The sequence below is a fragment of the Camarhynchus parvulus genome, chromosome 3 (genome assembly GCF_901933205.1).
Source record: "Camarhynchus parvulus chromosome 3, STF_HiC, whole genome shotgun sequence".
NCBI classification, from domain to species: domain Eukaryota; kingdom Metazoa; phylum Chordata; class Aves; order Passeriformes; family Thraupidae; genus Camarhynchus; species Camarhynchus parvulus.
The window spans coordinates 6,669,329-6,684,271 of record NC_044573.1 but is presented as its reverse complement, the minus strand read 5'-3'; the positions used below and the strand labels follow the sequence as shown (position 1 = coordinate 6,684,271).

Below are 14,943 nucleotides of genomic sequence, written 5' to 3'. Positions count from 1 at the left end.
GGGAACAAACTATTTAGCCCTTCTCTAGTAAAAATTGTAATACATTTACCCTATAACAAAGTTTTATATCTTTCAAAACTCTTTTCAACTCCAAAATGGTGTTATTTTTAATTCTTTATTCATTCCAGATCTTCTGCACAGCTGAACAGATGCTCTTTACACATGATGTTGTAATGGAAGTTTAGACATCCGTATAGGAACAAACAAGTGTCGTTCAGCCTAACTCCAAGTAACTGCTAACTGCTCTTTTATTTTTTTTATCCCAGAAAATTAGTGCCTTTCAACATGGATTAAAGGGTTTCATAAAAGCTCTGGAGCTTGCTTACTGATTTGACAAAAAGGAAAAGCAGAACAAAACCTCCCAGTGCCTCTGCCAAGCTGCCACCAGCAGCAAACAGCTTACCTCATGTCTATGACCTGACTCACTACCACGCTGGGCTGAGATGCTTTTCCTTCTGCTACATCATACAGGAAGAGTTTAAAATCACAGATCACTGCCAGTGCTCTCTGCCAGCCTTTCTTTACTCCAGCTGGCTTTGGGACCTTTAGAAAGATAAATTCTGATCAATTCTCTGTTAGTTTGGATGCAATCAAAAGATCAAACAGCACAAAAATAAGTTTGCTTATCTGGGCTGGAAAGTTTTAATTCAGTGATGATGTTAAGCAACATATGCGAGAGCCCAGAAGCAGTAAGAACAACAAACACAGACAGACAATATATTACTTAATAAATTAATAGCATCACAGATTCTTTCTTCTCATTTCACAAATTCATTCAGAGATGTATTAACAAACATGGAGACAAAAACTCGACTCTAGTTGGCTACAGAATTACTGCCAAAACTATGCTGAGTAAATCTTTTAATATTTCTGTGCAAATATCCACACCAGTAACCACAGACAGCAGAAAGACTCAAAAAACTCACAGAGCCTGGAAGATGATCTGAACTTCAGAGATGGAACTACTCAAGACCAACCCAAAGCACACTGACCAACAGAGATGGAGAGAGGATCACTGCTGACAATGCTAAGAGTTGCTTTGTGAAAATTTAGGTCTTAGTTGCCAAACTGCTACCCTAAGATGCAATTGAATCTATCCCCCCAATATTCAAAGTAATGCCAGCTCTGGGAAACAATGCATTTAATGTCAGTGTCCCAAATGCAGCTGCCTCCTACTTACTCTGACATGTCCTTCATAAGCTGTTCCTATGCCTTTCTGTGGATCTATTCCCAAAGGTCCCTTAGTCTGCTCAGGAGGGATTGGACATACTGCAGGAGCCTTGTCTGCACAGGTCACGTGGCAAGAGAATCCACACACTTGTGAGGAGCAGAAGAAACAAAAAGATTGATGGTTATTTCTTGTGCAATGCAAAAGTTGGGATAATGACGACAAGATTTACAAAGAAATCCCCTTTCCTTTTTTGACCAGCATCTGAATAATCTCACTGAACTTTGCTACAGACAGAAATATAAGTCTGCACACAGCAAAGTTCATGTTTTTATCTGCTCTAAATCCCAAATTTCTCTTTTTCAAATAGTTTATGGATACACCTGCTTTCATCCAGATAAGAAAGAGCCTAATATAATCTCCATTATGTCCTCTAGGCCCAACTCTACTAGTAAACAAAACACTGGAACATCCTTTAAATAATAAGCATCATTCTGTGTGCATACAAACAAGAATAACTGCCATTCAGTATCAATTCTGCTTCCTTCTGGAATAAGTCAGAATGGATGTCTATTAAATTCTGCCCTGCAACATAAAGCAAAGCTGGTGTGACCACTCAGGGGGCCACCTGTGGCCCCTTATTGCTATTTTGAGGGCACAGAACTAAACTCTTGTACCACCAACTGGAATAAGAGCGTCCCCAGATAACTGGGCAATCTCTTATGTAGTTCAAAGTGTTTGGCTTCTAGTCTTAAAGACTGAAGCATGAGAATATACTGCTATTCAAAATATGAGCAGAAGACTCCTGCATCACCACACTACATTTCCTGTGCCATTTGGATCTGTAAGAACTTCAGTTCACACTTGCTGTGCTCTCCCAAGTGCTTACCTTCACAAGTACAGCCCTGTCGTATCAGACCAACCATCAGGGATGTGCACTGGTTGCATTTTGTTGGTGTGTTGAAGGATTTCACTACAAACTGGTGAGCTTTAGGCTGTGAAATGAGCAGACAAGGATCTTAGCACCTGTAACACTTCTCAAGTACAGTTATTTCTTTCACAGACAAGAGAGCACAGGTGCATTTCATAAGGCAGCTTGTTTGTGCTTGCTGAAATGAGATCTGAGCAAAAAAAAATTCCTCATCACTGTGCCCACTGCTGATAATTTAAAACATCCTCTGTAAACAAGGCCATGGAAACTGGAGCCTGCCTCAGAACATGAGTTTGCTTCCATTGCAGATAGGAAAGCTGCCCAAGTGATTCTGTTACACTTTAGAAGCTGAAGGTGTATCATCAATGTGCTTGGAGAGCACCTGACTGTCACCAGGTCAACCCATGACAGTATTTTCTAAGCTGCAAGTTCAGTGCTCCTCTCTCAGGAGTACTGCCTTAGTTAAAAGAAAAATAGCAGACTTTTTCAAAATTCAATGCCAGAAAGCCCTGGCAGAGCCCCCTTTTATGGTGTTCAGCAGGGGCAATTCAGAACACCCAATCTAAAGGCAAGAGCTGAAGTTGATAGATGAAGTTGATTTTGAAAGGGTTTCTCTTTTTTTATTATTCCTTGGGAACACAGAGTACATGAGTAAGTGGTTTCATTCTCTCCCTCTCCTCAAGGATGGCCATGCTAATGCTGCTATATAAAGGCTAAGGCCCACAAAATGTGGTAGGATGACTCACAGATGGCCTTATATAAAATCCAGGAAGCTGCTTTGCTTTCCTATAAAAACTCCCAGCAAATAACTGCAAGTTAATAATAAAGAAAGGCCAGAGCATAGGGTCAACGCAAAGACTGTCCCAAAAAAACCCTGATCATGTACATGATCTCAAACAGGACTACTTTGCAGACTATTTGGAGAGTAGGCATGTTAAAATTTTACTCACTTTCCTGTTTTTCAGAGCATAAGATATCACAGCTAAGGGCTCAAACTTATCCATATTTAATGACAGTTTTACTGTTACAATGGCAGCATTCTGTCTACAGAATGTTCTGTATTGAGACTTGCAGGGAAACAACACCCAGCTTTAAACACTGATGCAATCAAAAAATAAGAAGGTTCTTTAGGGGATATAATAAATTATAAAGCAAGTCATTACTTACTGAGCAAAATGCATGCAAAAATTAAATTATGTAGACAGTAAAGTCTGTTTCACATGATTCCAAGGGCACCTCAAGTATTTTTTTTAATTGATCTACTAAGATGCTGCCAACAGAGCACTGTCTGCTCAAAATTTCTAGCTTTCTTCTACACAAGTGAATCTTCTGCCACTTTGCAATTTATCAAAGCAGAGAAACAGATCTACTAGAAAGGCTTGCTTACTTCATTATTATTTGCACAAAAACTCTGTTATTTTTAAATATAAAGAAGATTCCTAAACCATTGAGCCATTTTCAAAACTTTCACAAGAATTTTTTTCCTTTAAAGCTGGTATTTATTCTTAATTTGCTTGAATAGACATAATCTCCTGGGAATTAGCATATACTGGCATGTTCAGCAACAGCAAAATGACTTCAACAAGTGATGGAAAATCAGTACTTATGCAGGTAAAAGCCAAAAGACAGTAAAATTGGAAATCTCTTCCTGTAGTGCTCACTCTACACTGCTTTAAAACAGGCAAATCTGTGGTTTTATTTTTAGGGAAACCCTTTGCCTTTTCTCTAGAATAAACATCTAATTAGCCTGCAGACATGCTAATCTGAGACTTTCTTGTATGCAAAGAGTAGAGTGGCATGTTGGTCAGACACATGTCATAAAACACTCTCTTCCTAGGATGGCACTTTGCTTTCTTCACATTCTAGCTCATTTACCTCTTTCTGGTCTCCAAACTACCGTTTTTCCTACAATCCAATGCCTGTGGAATTCCTAGTGCAGCTTCCTCACGCCCCATAATGTAAGAACCAAGGGTTTTAAATTTTAGAGGGCAACCAGGTTGCACATAAACACCCCACATATTCATCTCCTAAACACCCTTCCAGGCAGCTCTGGTAGGATCAGTGTGATAACCAGCTCTCCTGGAGCTGTAGCCCAGGAGTGCCACATTGCCCTTGCTACACAGAAAATGGGAATTCTTGACAAAAGGGTACCTTTGGTGCAGAGAGTCCCGAGCCAGTGTATGCTGTCCTCATGGTGGGCGTGTGAATGGAACGGGGAGGATGATCTGTAACCTGCACAGAGCCCCCAAAAATCAATCAGACATCAAGAACACACCAGCAAAGAAAGCCTGGATAAAGGAAGAAGAGCATGTTGTCCCACCCACCCCATTCCCCAGCATCCAAGCCATGAAACCAAACTGATTCATGCAGGACTCAGAAAAACAAATCTTATTTCTCAGCAAGATTCATCTCCTAAATGTTAAAACCAACTTCACATTGTCTGAAACATCTGATTAGATATTTTCTGATATAAAATATTAGAAAACACACTTTTTTTTTTAAATCGGGGAAAGGGGATAAATTATTACACCACTGTATTATTATAGTTGCAGAATCTGGCTAACATTTCATAATAACAAGACTTCCAGCAGGGCTTTAAAGTGCATTTTTACAAACTATATTATAACAATCTTTGTGCCAACATTTCTTAAATGTTCATGACTGAGGATATGTTATGAAGAGAGACCATAACTAACAATTCATAGTTCCCATCCCTATTCAATTAACCATAGGTGAAAGGAAATACAGCATTCCCCAAAACACAGTTCACCACTAGTGCAGAAGGCCATTACAAAGTCTTAAACAGTCTTGCTGCAGAAGAATGAGCTTCACTTCAAACAAAAGACTTGCAGTACTCATTTTTATACAAGTGAAACTGTTACTCCTAAAAAGAGGGAAAAAAAGGAGAAACATCTTTCAACACTGAAGTACCTCAATTGGTTCAATCTCACTGGCTGTAGAAGGAGACCTTGATCTTGAGTGGAGGTGAGACTTGCTATCTTCATCCCGTGATGGAGTATTAGACAATGTAAAATTCTCAACTGAATCAATCTAGGAGAACAATTCAAAAGAGGAAAAAAAAAAAAACAACAACCAAAGAAATAAATCAAAGACATCATTAAAAAAGAATTCTCAACTCTTACCAAAATAAGATATGGGAGCAGTAGAATTCCTAAGAGAGAACTGAGAGGATAAAAATTCAGTTTTAAGCAGCTTCCTAATTAAAAGCAACAAAATGGAATGAAAATTGTTGCATGTAAACACGCCAAGGCTTCTGCTGAGAGGTGAGCACATGCATAAGAGCTGCTAGTTCAGGGCCCTGATAACCACTTGAAGACACTTGCAATTCAGCATTTTTCAAGGATCAATGTTTTCTGAACACTACTGGGTTTTGTCCACTGGTAGCAGGGATTTGTTGGAAGTGAATTTTCACATAGCCCATGTAAATTCCTGAAAACATATTCAGAAGAAAACAAGGACAAAAGGCAGAGCAGTGTATATCCTGATAACTGCATTCACAGAGAACTGAGGGGGTTTTGCACCCCATCTGAACTACAGAAACATCCTTACCAGGAACACAGATTCTTCTGGGGAATGTTTTCCTAGTCCTTGATCTACAGAATGAAACTAAGCCCAACACAGAGCTACACTGAACAAGGCACATAGGTACAAAGAGGCATCCTGGGCAACAAGTCATCTTTTGTTAGTAAAGCTGAAAAAATCAGAGAAGGCAGGATTCTTCCTTGAAAACAAGACATCTCTGCAAAATTTCCTATGTAAAATTATATTAGAAAAAAACCCCACAAATTGTGAAAATGCTTCTTTCCCACTAAAAATAAAAGCTGCAGGCCTGCAGAAGGCTTCGTGGCATGCCTTGATTTTCTGGAGCAATGCTATCATCAGTCCTGCATTGCCAAGGATTTGCCTAGCTTGCAGACAAACTAAAATATGCAGCCATGTTTACAGAAAGCATTTGAACATTCCAGTGTTTCTCATCTCATTTGCCACTGACAATACCAAGAATTCCACAAACTTTACTGCTTTTTGGGAATCAATTATATTGCCAAGCCAATTTTATACATGCACATACAGTCCTGTTCTTCAGGAGCAGTCATGGTAGCCAACAGGTGCAGTTGCTAGTTTTATTTTAATTTATATTTTTTTAATAGTGAGTTAAGTCTGATGGCTTCTAGTTTTACCATACCTTTCCAAAAAAATTATCTGGTGGAGAATGCTCATCAGTTTAATCAACTTAGGCACATTAACATGCCTGCAACCATTTCTGAAATGCAAATGGGAAATTCTTACACTGGGATACACCTGTTTACTACACATAGATCATGTGTTTCAAGCATTCAGGCAAAAAGTAGCAGTAAAGTGAACATTTTGTGCTCAGATTTATCAGAAGCAAATAATAATTGAAAGCTTTACCCAGTATTAGAAACACTGATGCCTTAAGTAGTAAATCCTCAAATGCAACATGTTTCAATTATTTTAAACTTCTTTTTAATCCAGTCTAAACATGTGAAAACTTGGAGTCTACACAAAGACTGTTTAACCGTCAACAATTCTACCTCCTCCTTGAAAATGTTACTAAAAAATAAGCCCAGTGAGTAACTACAGGCAAATTTTTTCATAGCAAGAAAGAGACACTCCTTTTTTCCTACAAGTTAAACCTGGAGATCTAATCTATCATTTCATAAATGTTTCCAGATACTCCAAGGGCTTTCCCTTTCAAAGCAGCATCTGCATACCAAAGAATTTTCATGGTGTCTATGAAAAAATGTAGTACAAGCCTGATATCAGTGATGGAACCTTTCTGGAATGTGCTACAAAACCTTTGTGGTTGAAGACAACTGCTGAAACAGTAACAAATGCATTTTCACTTTACTTACAAACATAAAAAGCCCACAAAACACACAGAACCTGATCCACCATTGCAGAAGGGAATTTAACCACCACCTTCAGTGCAGAAACAAGGGCCTTAAGCTGGATTGCTGCAGTGATCTTGGGGTCCTGGCTTTAATGAGAAGAACCAAGCACAAAAGCAACCTGACTCAACTATGGTCAACAGTTTATGAAGACCATGCTAGCATCTTTCAAACTGGTTTTAAACTAATCCACTGGATTACCCAAAGTAGATTTCACTATTTCCTACCAAACTGCAAGAGCTTTGCTGTCTTCCACAGGACTGTGCAGGTCTCAGCCAAAGCTGGCCAGTGTATAAACACATCTGGAGGAGAGAGAACTTCTGAACTGGAGGCACCACCAACAAAAACAACCTTGCCTGAGAGAGTCAGCAGTGTGCTTTGAACTGCATGGGTAAGGACATCATTAGAGCTGATGGGCATTGCCATTTGTTTATTGAACATTCAACAGAAATGCTGTGTATGCTTACTTATCCCTTCCATCACATCTGTATAAAAGAAACAGAAATGGCAGTATGAGATTAAAATGGACACAGCATAACTGGTAGGAATTAATCCTCATTGAGTCTGCTTTGATAACATCTGTAAAGCCTTAAAAACCCACCTTGACTTTTGAAACACCATAGACCTTTCCAGCTTAACCAGCCACAACACAACCATCTGTTTTCTTTGTATGAATTTTTCCTATCGTCCTTGATGCTCCATTTACTCAATTCCCACTTCATGTTTATTTATCTTTGTACTGTGATATTTTCTATCATTTGCTGTGATGTTCCCCTCAAATACCAAACCTTGATCTTCTATGGGCAATTCCCATGACTTAATACATGCCTTCTCTTAAGGGCAAGGAAACAAACAGGTTCTCATTTCATGTTTGCTCATCTTCCCAACCTGCATCTGCCTGATCAGCTTCCACACAGAACTTTCACATTAAAATCAGAAAGTACCCAAAGCATCTTCTCCAGTTACTGTGATATTCTGCTCATGGGGTTCACTGAAATGAGAAAGCACCCAAAGCATCTTCTCCAGTTACTGTGATATTCTGCTCATGGGGTTCACTGAAATGAGAAAGCACCCAAAGCATCTTCTCCAGTTTCAGAGATATTCTGCTCACAGGATTGCCAAATGAAATAATCCAAAAGCTTTGAGCCCACGGCTGTAAAACGACAAAAAGCACAGCAGCAGCAGCAAACAGCAGCAGCAGCAGCACAAGACATGCAGTGAGGTAAATACACAATCCATACATTAAACATGGACAAAACAGGCAAAAAATAAAGGGCCACATAGAGTAAGACAGCCTCTTACACGTCTGCCTTTGTTAGCTGGAATACAGGAAGGAGAGCGCTTTAACAAAGAGAGGAGGAGAATATGTTACAAAACCAAACAGTGACACATACATCACCTCAGAATTCCTCACTCTATCTCCACAGGCAGTGTTCAGACACACACAGGCGTGTTCACTGTTACAAGGATTTTAAAAACAAGCTATTCTGGGCTAACAAGAAGGAAGAAACATTAAAAAAAAAAAGGAACAGCTATTCCAAGTCAACAGTCTTGCACTGGACAATAGCAGCAGGGCTGCAGACTACACTGCACCATTAATTTGCAGTTGGCATCTCTGTGCTTTGAACAAGATGAATAAAGTAATCTACTGGAGGCACAATATGTCCAATTTAAAGTATCTTATGAACCAGATTTACTCAATTATGAACGTGCAGATGAAGTCAAGGCTCTCACCACACACCACTATGACTTATTCTGCTCAATAATAAGAATTCTGAACACCATTTATTATTCTGTGGCTACTTGCAGAGCTCAGATTTGCTTAGTCTAGCAAAGCCCATGGAGACTGCATGCGAGGACAGATTGCAGGAGGACTTAAGAAATCTATTTCTAATTTCTAAGGTGTTAGTAACAGGGCAAAAAATATTATTTTTGAGCATGAGGGAAAAATAATTTTGTCAAGGAAAAATGGGATTCCATTTTATTGCTATGAAATAACCACAAATTCATCCTTAAACAAAACAAGTTGATTGCTTCTCACAGCTAGTGGGATTCACAAAGATCCACCTGGCAAAGAAACAAAACCCCACACTTCCACTGTCAGACACTTCTGGTGAACACAGGAGACTTAACACCCAGACAGTGTCACTGAGACAGCCTGCAACACACAGCAGAGACAGCAGCAGGGTTTAGTCTCTTACAGTCACTGGGGGTGACTTCCCTCCCCACCCGGACTGGAATTCAGGGACTGCAAACACACTCCTCCTCCCCTGTGTGCAGAGGACAGACCAGGATGGTTTCTGAACCTGCGGGCTGTCACAGCTAAGAGGATTTAGGCACCAGTTCTGCCAACCTGACCCAGCATCTTTTCCAGGCAGGAACCAACAGTGAGTGCTGCTCATCTGAGTAGCGAGCTACCACTTTCTCCACAGCATCTGCAGGCTACAGGACATCTATTTTTATTTCTCTCCAGCAGAAATTGCAAAACTACTGTTTTCCTCATTGGAAAAATTGGAATTAACTCCAGTCATTCAGAGAGTGCTATAAATAGTTCTGTTATTTGGATGGCAGACACACAAGACATACTCACCCTGGGAAACCCAGTGCAGTGTGCACATCTGTGTGCTGAACAGGCACCAGAGATCCTGCAAGGAATGCCTTGCACCTGCCCCTGCACCTTATTTTACACACACTCTGTCCTTCCTTAATAAGGCACAGAGTCTGAAGAAACAATCCAGGCTAACAGAAATACTTACTTGGGGTTCTTGATTACAAGACAGGTTTTCCTGAACCCCATGCAATATTGCAGCATTGACCTAAGGACTTCTAACCCTTCCTTGGTCTTACAAAGACCCCAGTGAACCCTCAGATTTCTCAGGTTTGACTGAGAAGTTAATTCTTCTGGATATGCTGCAAGAAATGCTGTCCTTCAAGGTAACCACTGCCAGTAAGAGTCATTGGGAAGGGAATGGAGGTCACATCCAGTGGGCAGGGAGTTTTAATAGCCTTATTTTAATTTAAGTCTATCTAATATATTGATATTAAACCAACTCAATGAGCTAAATCATAAATAAGCATTCATTTAGATAATTCAGCCTATAAATTATGCTATGAATGAATCAAGTGATTGTCCAGTAAATCAAAGATGCAGAACTGACTTTCACAGCACAACTGAATGACATTACCTTTCATCTACTAACACAGATAACAGCTTTATCTCTCTTTCTAACAAAGACAGAATGTCTTGTATTTCTCTACAAGGTGCTCTTCCCATCTTTGAGCAGCCAACTCTACTTATTCTGCAGTTTGGTCAGAAGAGAGAGAATTCTGCCTTGGTGTTAGAGACATGAGCCCCTGGCCAGTCCAGCCCAGAGATTTCTTTTGCCCAGTGCAACTGAGGAAAAAATCACTCCTGTTGGACTCAAATTGAAGATGGAACAGGAGAAGTTTGACTCCATGTGCAGGAAGCTAACTACAGGCAAACAATATAAATATTAATATCTGAACCTTTACCCAAGACTAGAAGGTCTGCAAAGATCTGATCTGGGTGGACCAATCAAGAAGAATTGCTATGAAAGGATGTATGCCAGCAGCTGAAAATGACTCACTTCCATAAAGAAAAAAACAAAATTGTCAAAATGCTTGTGGAAAAAAATGCTGCCTTCTCAAAAACAAACAAACAAACCAAAAAAAACCCACCCCAAAAACCCCAAAAAACAAGCAACAATAAATATGGAATAAAGTACTGAAGTCCTTCAGAATTAACTAGAGAGCAACCAGGAAAATATCCATGTCCTAAGCTTCTCCTTGCAAAATAGAACATTATCAGTAACTACCACATATGTCCTTTATTTCTCTTTTAATAGGGTTTAGGGGAGTGTTTTAGATATTTTTAAAGATAAATTTCTGTTCAAGAACCTGCTGATACAAAGTGCTCCTAATACTCAAGTAACACAGAATATGTTTTCTTTAATCTAGATGAAGAATATAAATATTATTTGGTTTTTGTGGATTTACACAACAGGAAACTGTACCTCTTTTTTTTCTCTTTTAGTTTTTTGTGTGTAAGAAAATTCCAACACTATCAGCAAGCCAGAAGCTTTCTGTATGCTATACAAAAAAGCAGGGAAGTGCCTTCTACTACGACACCAAAGATGAACCTTGACATTTTGTGTGAGGTATAAACCTGATTTACAGAGAAAAAGCATCCAGAAGAAAAGCATTTTTTCAGAGTATGTAAAAGGAAATGAAAACAGCAGAAAAGGCCCATTTACCTCATCCTCTTTGCTACACCCTTCACAGCAGAGATTTCTCAAACAATATTTACTTGATCTAATTTCAATGCCAATGGGATTACACTGTGTTAAACACATTTGTATAAATATGTGTGACTGTATGTATGTATAATATGCATAAACACATCTACGAGCACAGACAGACACACACACACACAATTATTCCTACAGAGCTGTAATGGATGGGGCTCTATACACCTGGCTTTCAAAAATTTTATTAAAAATTACTTTTATAGGCCTACTACTTCAGTTTGGAAGAAATATAATGCAGTCAATTCTTAGCTTTTAACTCAATTCCCTTAGTATACAATTAACTAGTGGGAATATTTAAACAGTTTAAATATTTAAAAGTCCTGACAGAAAACCTGCATATCAAATGGCAACAAAAAGTAGTAAGTTCACTTCAGTCATAATGAAAATGACTTCTCACAATGCAGGTTAAAAACCAGAAAATATTTTGAGTGTACAGAAATTAACTGTATGGAAGGGAAACTTTTTAAGAGAAGTGATTAGAAAACTTAAGGAAATAACTCATGATAAAGGAATAATATGAAGCAAAAGAATTAAATACATAAATGTGCTGATGATTTTGGAACTGTTTTTTACAGGCCATATCAATAGACAAGGCCTAAAAGCAGCTTTTCCCCATCAGAAAAACTGTTTGCAATTAAGAATTCTTCACCTGCACCTAAAGAAAAGCATTTATTTCAAAACAAAACACCTATCCATACAAATAGGTGTAAGAGTGCTATTACAGAAATACTTTGTTCTCCACTGCATGTGCAGATTTTTTAAGTTGACTGCATTAATGTTGGAATATTCCAAATCAATCAAGTGATCTGTTATTGAGGGATTTACTGGGTTGAAAGTCAGACTTACGTCATCCATAAAATCAATCAATGAGGATGAAGAGGAGGAAAAGGAATCCTATTTTAATGAACACAGCAGTAAAAAAAAAGAGAGAGAGAGAAAGAAAAGGATGAAGAAAACTGTTCAGTATAAATAAAAGTGCAAAAATAAAGAACTGTAAATAACCAGTGGCAGTAATAATTACCTCAGTACGTTTTCATTAATTGCCTTTCATAGACAATTAATTAATGTACTATCTGTAAAGAAACCAGTGTTTTTACAGCATTTACTCAATAATGTATTATTGTTATACTCTCAACAGGATTCTTACACTGAAAGTAATTTATAAGATAAATTATTACAAAGGAAATTTAAAAACTATGTTAATTGTGAGGACTTCAAGAGAGAACAATGAATTAGTGAATACATAATGAAAAGAGAGAATTTTGGGACAGCAGTAACAGCAGGGATTATGCTCTTTCATAGCTAAATGTGATGATGCTGTATTTGCAATAGGAAAAACTGGGCAAATTTCAGATTAATATCTAACTGTACAGGTAGTGCCTTGTATCCTCTGAATTCAGTTTGACCAATATTTCACCTCAGCTGTTCTTTTAAAAGAAAGATGATGCTTTGCTTACTGTTGGTTAGAAAAGAAGATAATAAATGTAGTTTAAATTTTTTCCTGCCAGGCTTTCTACCCATTCTGGTCTTTTGTCTAGAAGTGGCAAAGGTATGAAACAGATTCATTTTTTAAATAAAAGGATCTGTGGAGAGGAAATGAGTAGCAATTATCTGGATTTTACAGATCTTTGTAAATGAACAGATGATGAAAACAACCTAATAAACAGTACTAATGACTTCATGGGATACAATCAAGGATGATTTGGTATTTTCTTGTTTTTACCAAACCACTGCTTGCATTACTTAGCATTTTCTGAATACAAAGAAAAGCCATTTGAACAACTATGCTTTTCATGTTCACTGCAAAATCAGGCAAATTTCTGCATTCAAGGTTTGAGACAGAATTCACTGTGATTATAAGCATTCAAGAGAAGACAGCCAGCACTGTAAATGATAAATAATTATTATAGACAAATATTATTGGTGCAATACAATTAAAATACAAGAGCAAACCCTCAGCAAATATGCACAGGACCTGCACACAACAGCAGTTCCACTGAGTGAGTTAGAATAGCTGTGCACTTACTTCAAATTGATCCAGAGCAGAGGTAGGCGCATTCAAAAATGCCAAGAAAGAATTCTGTGAGTCTTGGTGCTTTACACCTAGAAAACAGCAGCAGCAGGTTTATAAGCTACAGAAAATATGACCTTCTCATGGAGGACCTTTGCCTTGCTGAGTCAGAATTTTGAGTGTCCACCTGAAACGCCTGTGTGTTTCGAAATAAGCTGCACATTTGGTTTATTTTCCATTTTTTAATGAACAAGGTTTAATCAACCTTTCCCAAGCTAGGATGTGTGTGGTGTGAGCTCCATGTGGAAACACACTCTGTGTCCATGTCTGTTATGCAGAGGGCACTGGATTCTTAGGTGCCCATGTCCATTTGCACCATACACTAACCCAGCAGGTGCCACCTGGTGACATGTGGGATGTCCCACCATGGCAGGACAGCTGGAGCCAAAAAAAGCATGGCATTTCCAAACCAGATGGGTTCCTTGAGCCATGCTCTGTGCCTGACACCTCTCCCTGCTGAGTGCCCAGCAGGTGCACAATCCTGGGGGAAGTTTCAGACGTTTCTGTCACACACTGAAGCGATGGAGCAGAGACGCTGCATCCTCTGGAGCTACAGGGGCTGCCACACCTCAGCTCTTACTTTAACTTGCTCCAACTGGTATTTTTTGTTTCTTCTTTTCTAATTCAAGTTGCTGGGTGTGTGTTTATACTTCACAGATGTGTATGAACTCTATTCTTCTCAATGCTATAAACATGTTATATATGCACATACATTCATGTATTTATTATGACCAGAGCCTGCAGGACTGTGTGCATCTCAAAACAAGGATATCAGAAGTTCCTATTTCTTTTTAAAAATGTCAGTGTCTTGCTCTAATTAGCCATATCTGTATGTTCTCAATATAACCCACAGTGAATAAAGTTGCAAAGGACACTTTCCTCTTTAAAACATAAATACACTGAAATCACAATAAAATAATCAAACAAATTTTCAAACTACCACCAACTTTATGGAATACTCTCAGCAATCTTTTCCCCATCTTTGAATTTCTGAAATATATTTATAAACAGGAAAGGATTAGGTGCTAATGCAAATAATCCCTTCCTAGAAATCAATTTCCACAGACTGCAAGTTACTCTACCACGGTACCCTGACTACATTTGATTCTTCTATACAGTTCTATAATTCAAACAGCAATGTATTTCTTCTTTTAAGAGAAAACCAAATCAAAGGTAGTAATGATTTAAATTCAAGTGTATTTCTATCAGACTATTAGAATAATTGCAGCAGAAAATTACTAACATAATTCTGTTAAGAAACATGACTAATGTTTCCTTGAACAGTCTTTTTTTGCTTGCTTCTTTTCAGCAAAGAGTAAATGTTTATTTCACCAGAACAATAAGGTTTTAAACACTGGAAAAAATATAGGGCAAAATATTAATTATAAATTCACAACATTATTTAATACATAGGAAGATTTCAGAAGTCAAGTAACCATGCACAATATTTAAGGAAGTTCAAGAACATATAAATGAAACCTAAACATGACAAAGTATTTTTGTCTCCAGGGAGA

At 38.3% G+C, this 14,943-nt stretch overlaps 1 protein-coding gene across 3 annotated transcripts in view; it reads right to left on the bottom strand.

The window, feature by feature from the left end:
• CDC42BPA (CDC42 binding protein kinase alpha) overlaps positions 1–14,943 on the bottom strand; it is a 183,361-nt gene that overhangs the window by 30,584 nt on the left and 137,834 nt on the right. For all 3 annotated transcript variants that reach the window (XM_030944869.1, XM_030944870.1, XM_030944871.1), the window contains 6 exons: positions 13,385–13,461; positions 5,031–5,150; positions 4,251–4,331; positions 2,058–2,163; positions 1,181–1,317; positions 404–543 (listed from right to left, as the gene is read on the bottom strand). In XM_030944869.1, the coding sequence (XP_030800729.1) occupies positions 404–543; positions 1,181–1,317; positions 2,058–2,163; positions 4,251–4,331; positions 5,031–5,150; positions 13,385–13,461 (661 nt within the window). The remainder of the gene's footprint in view (positions 1–403; positions 544–1,180; positions 1,318–2,057; positions 2,164–4,250; positions 4,332–5,030; positions 5,151–13,384; positions 13,462–14,943) is intronic.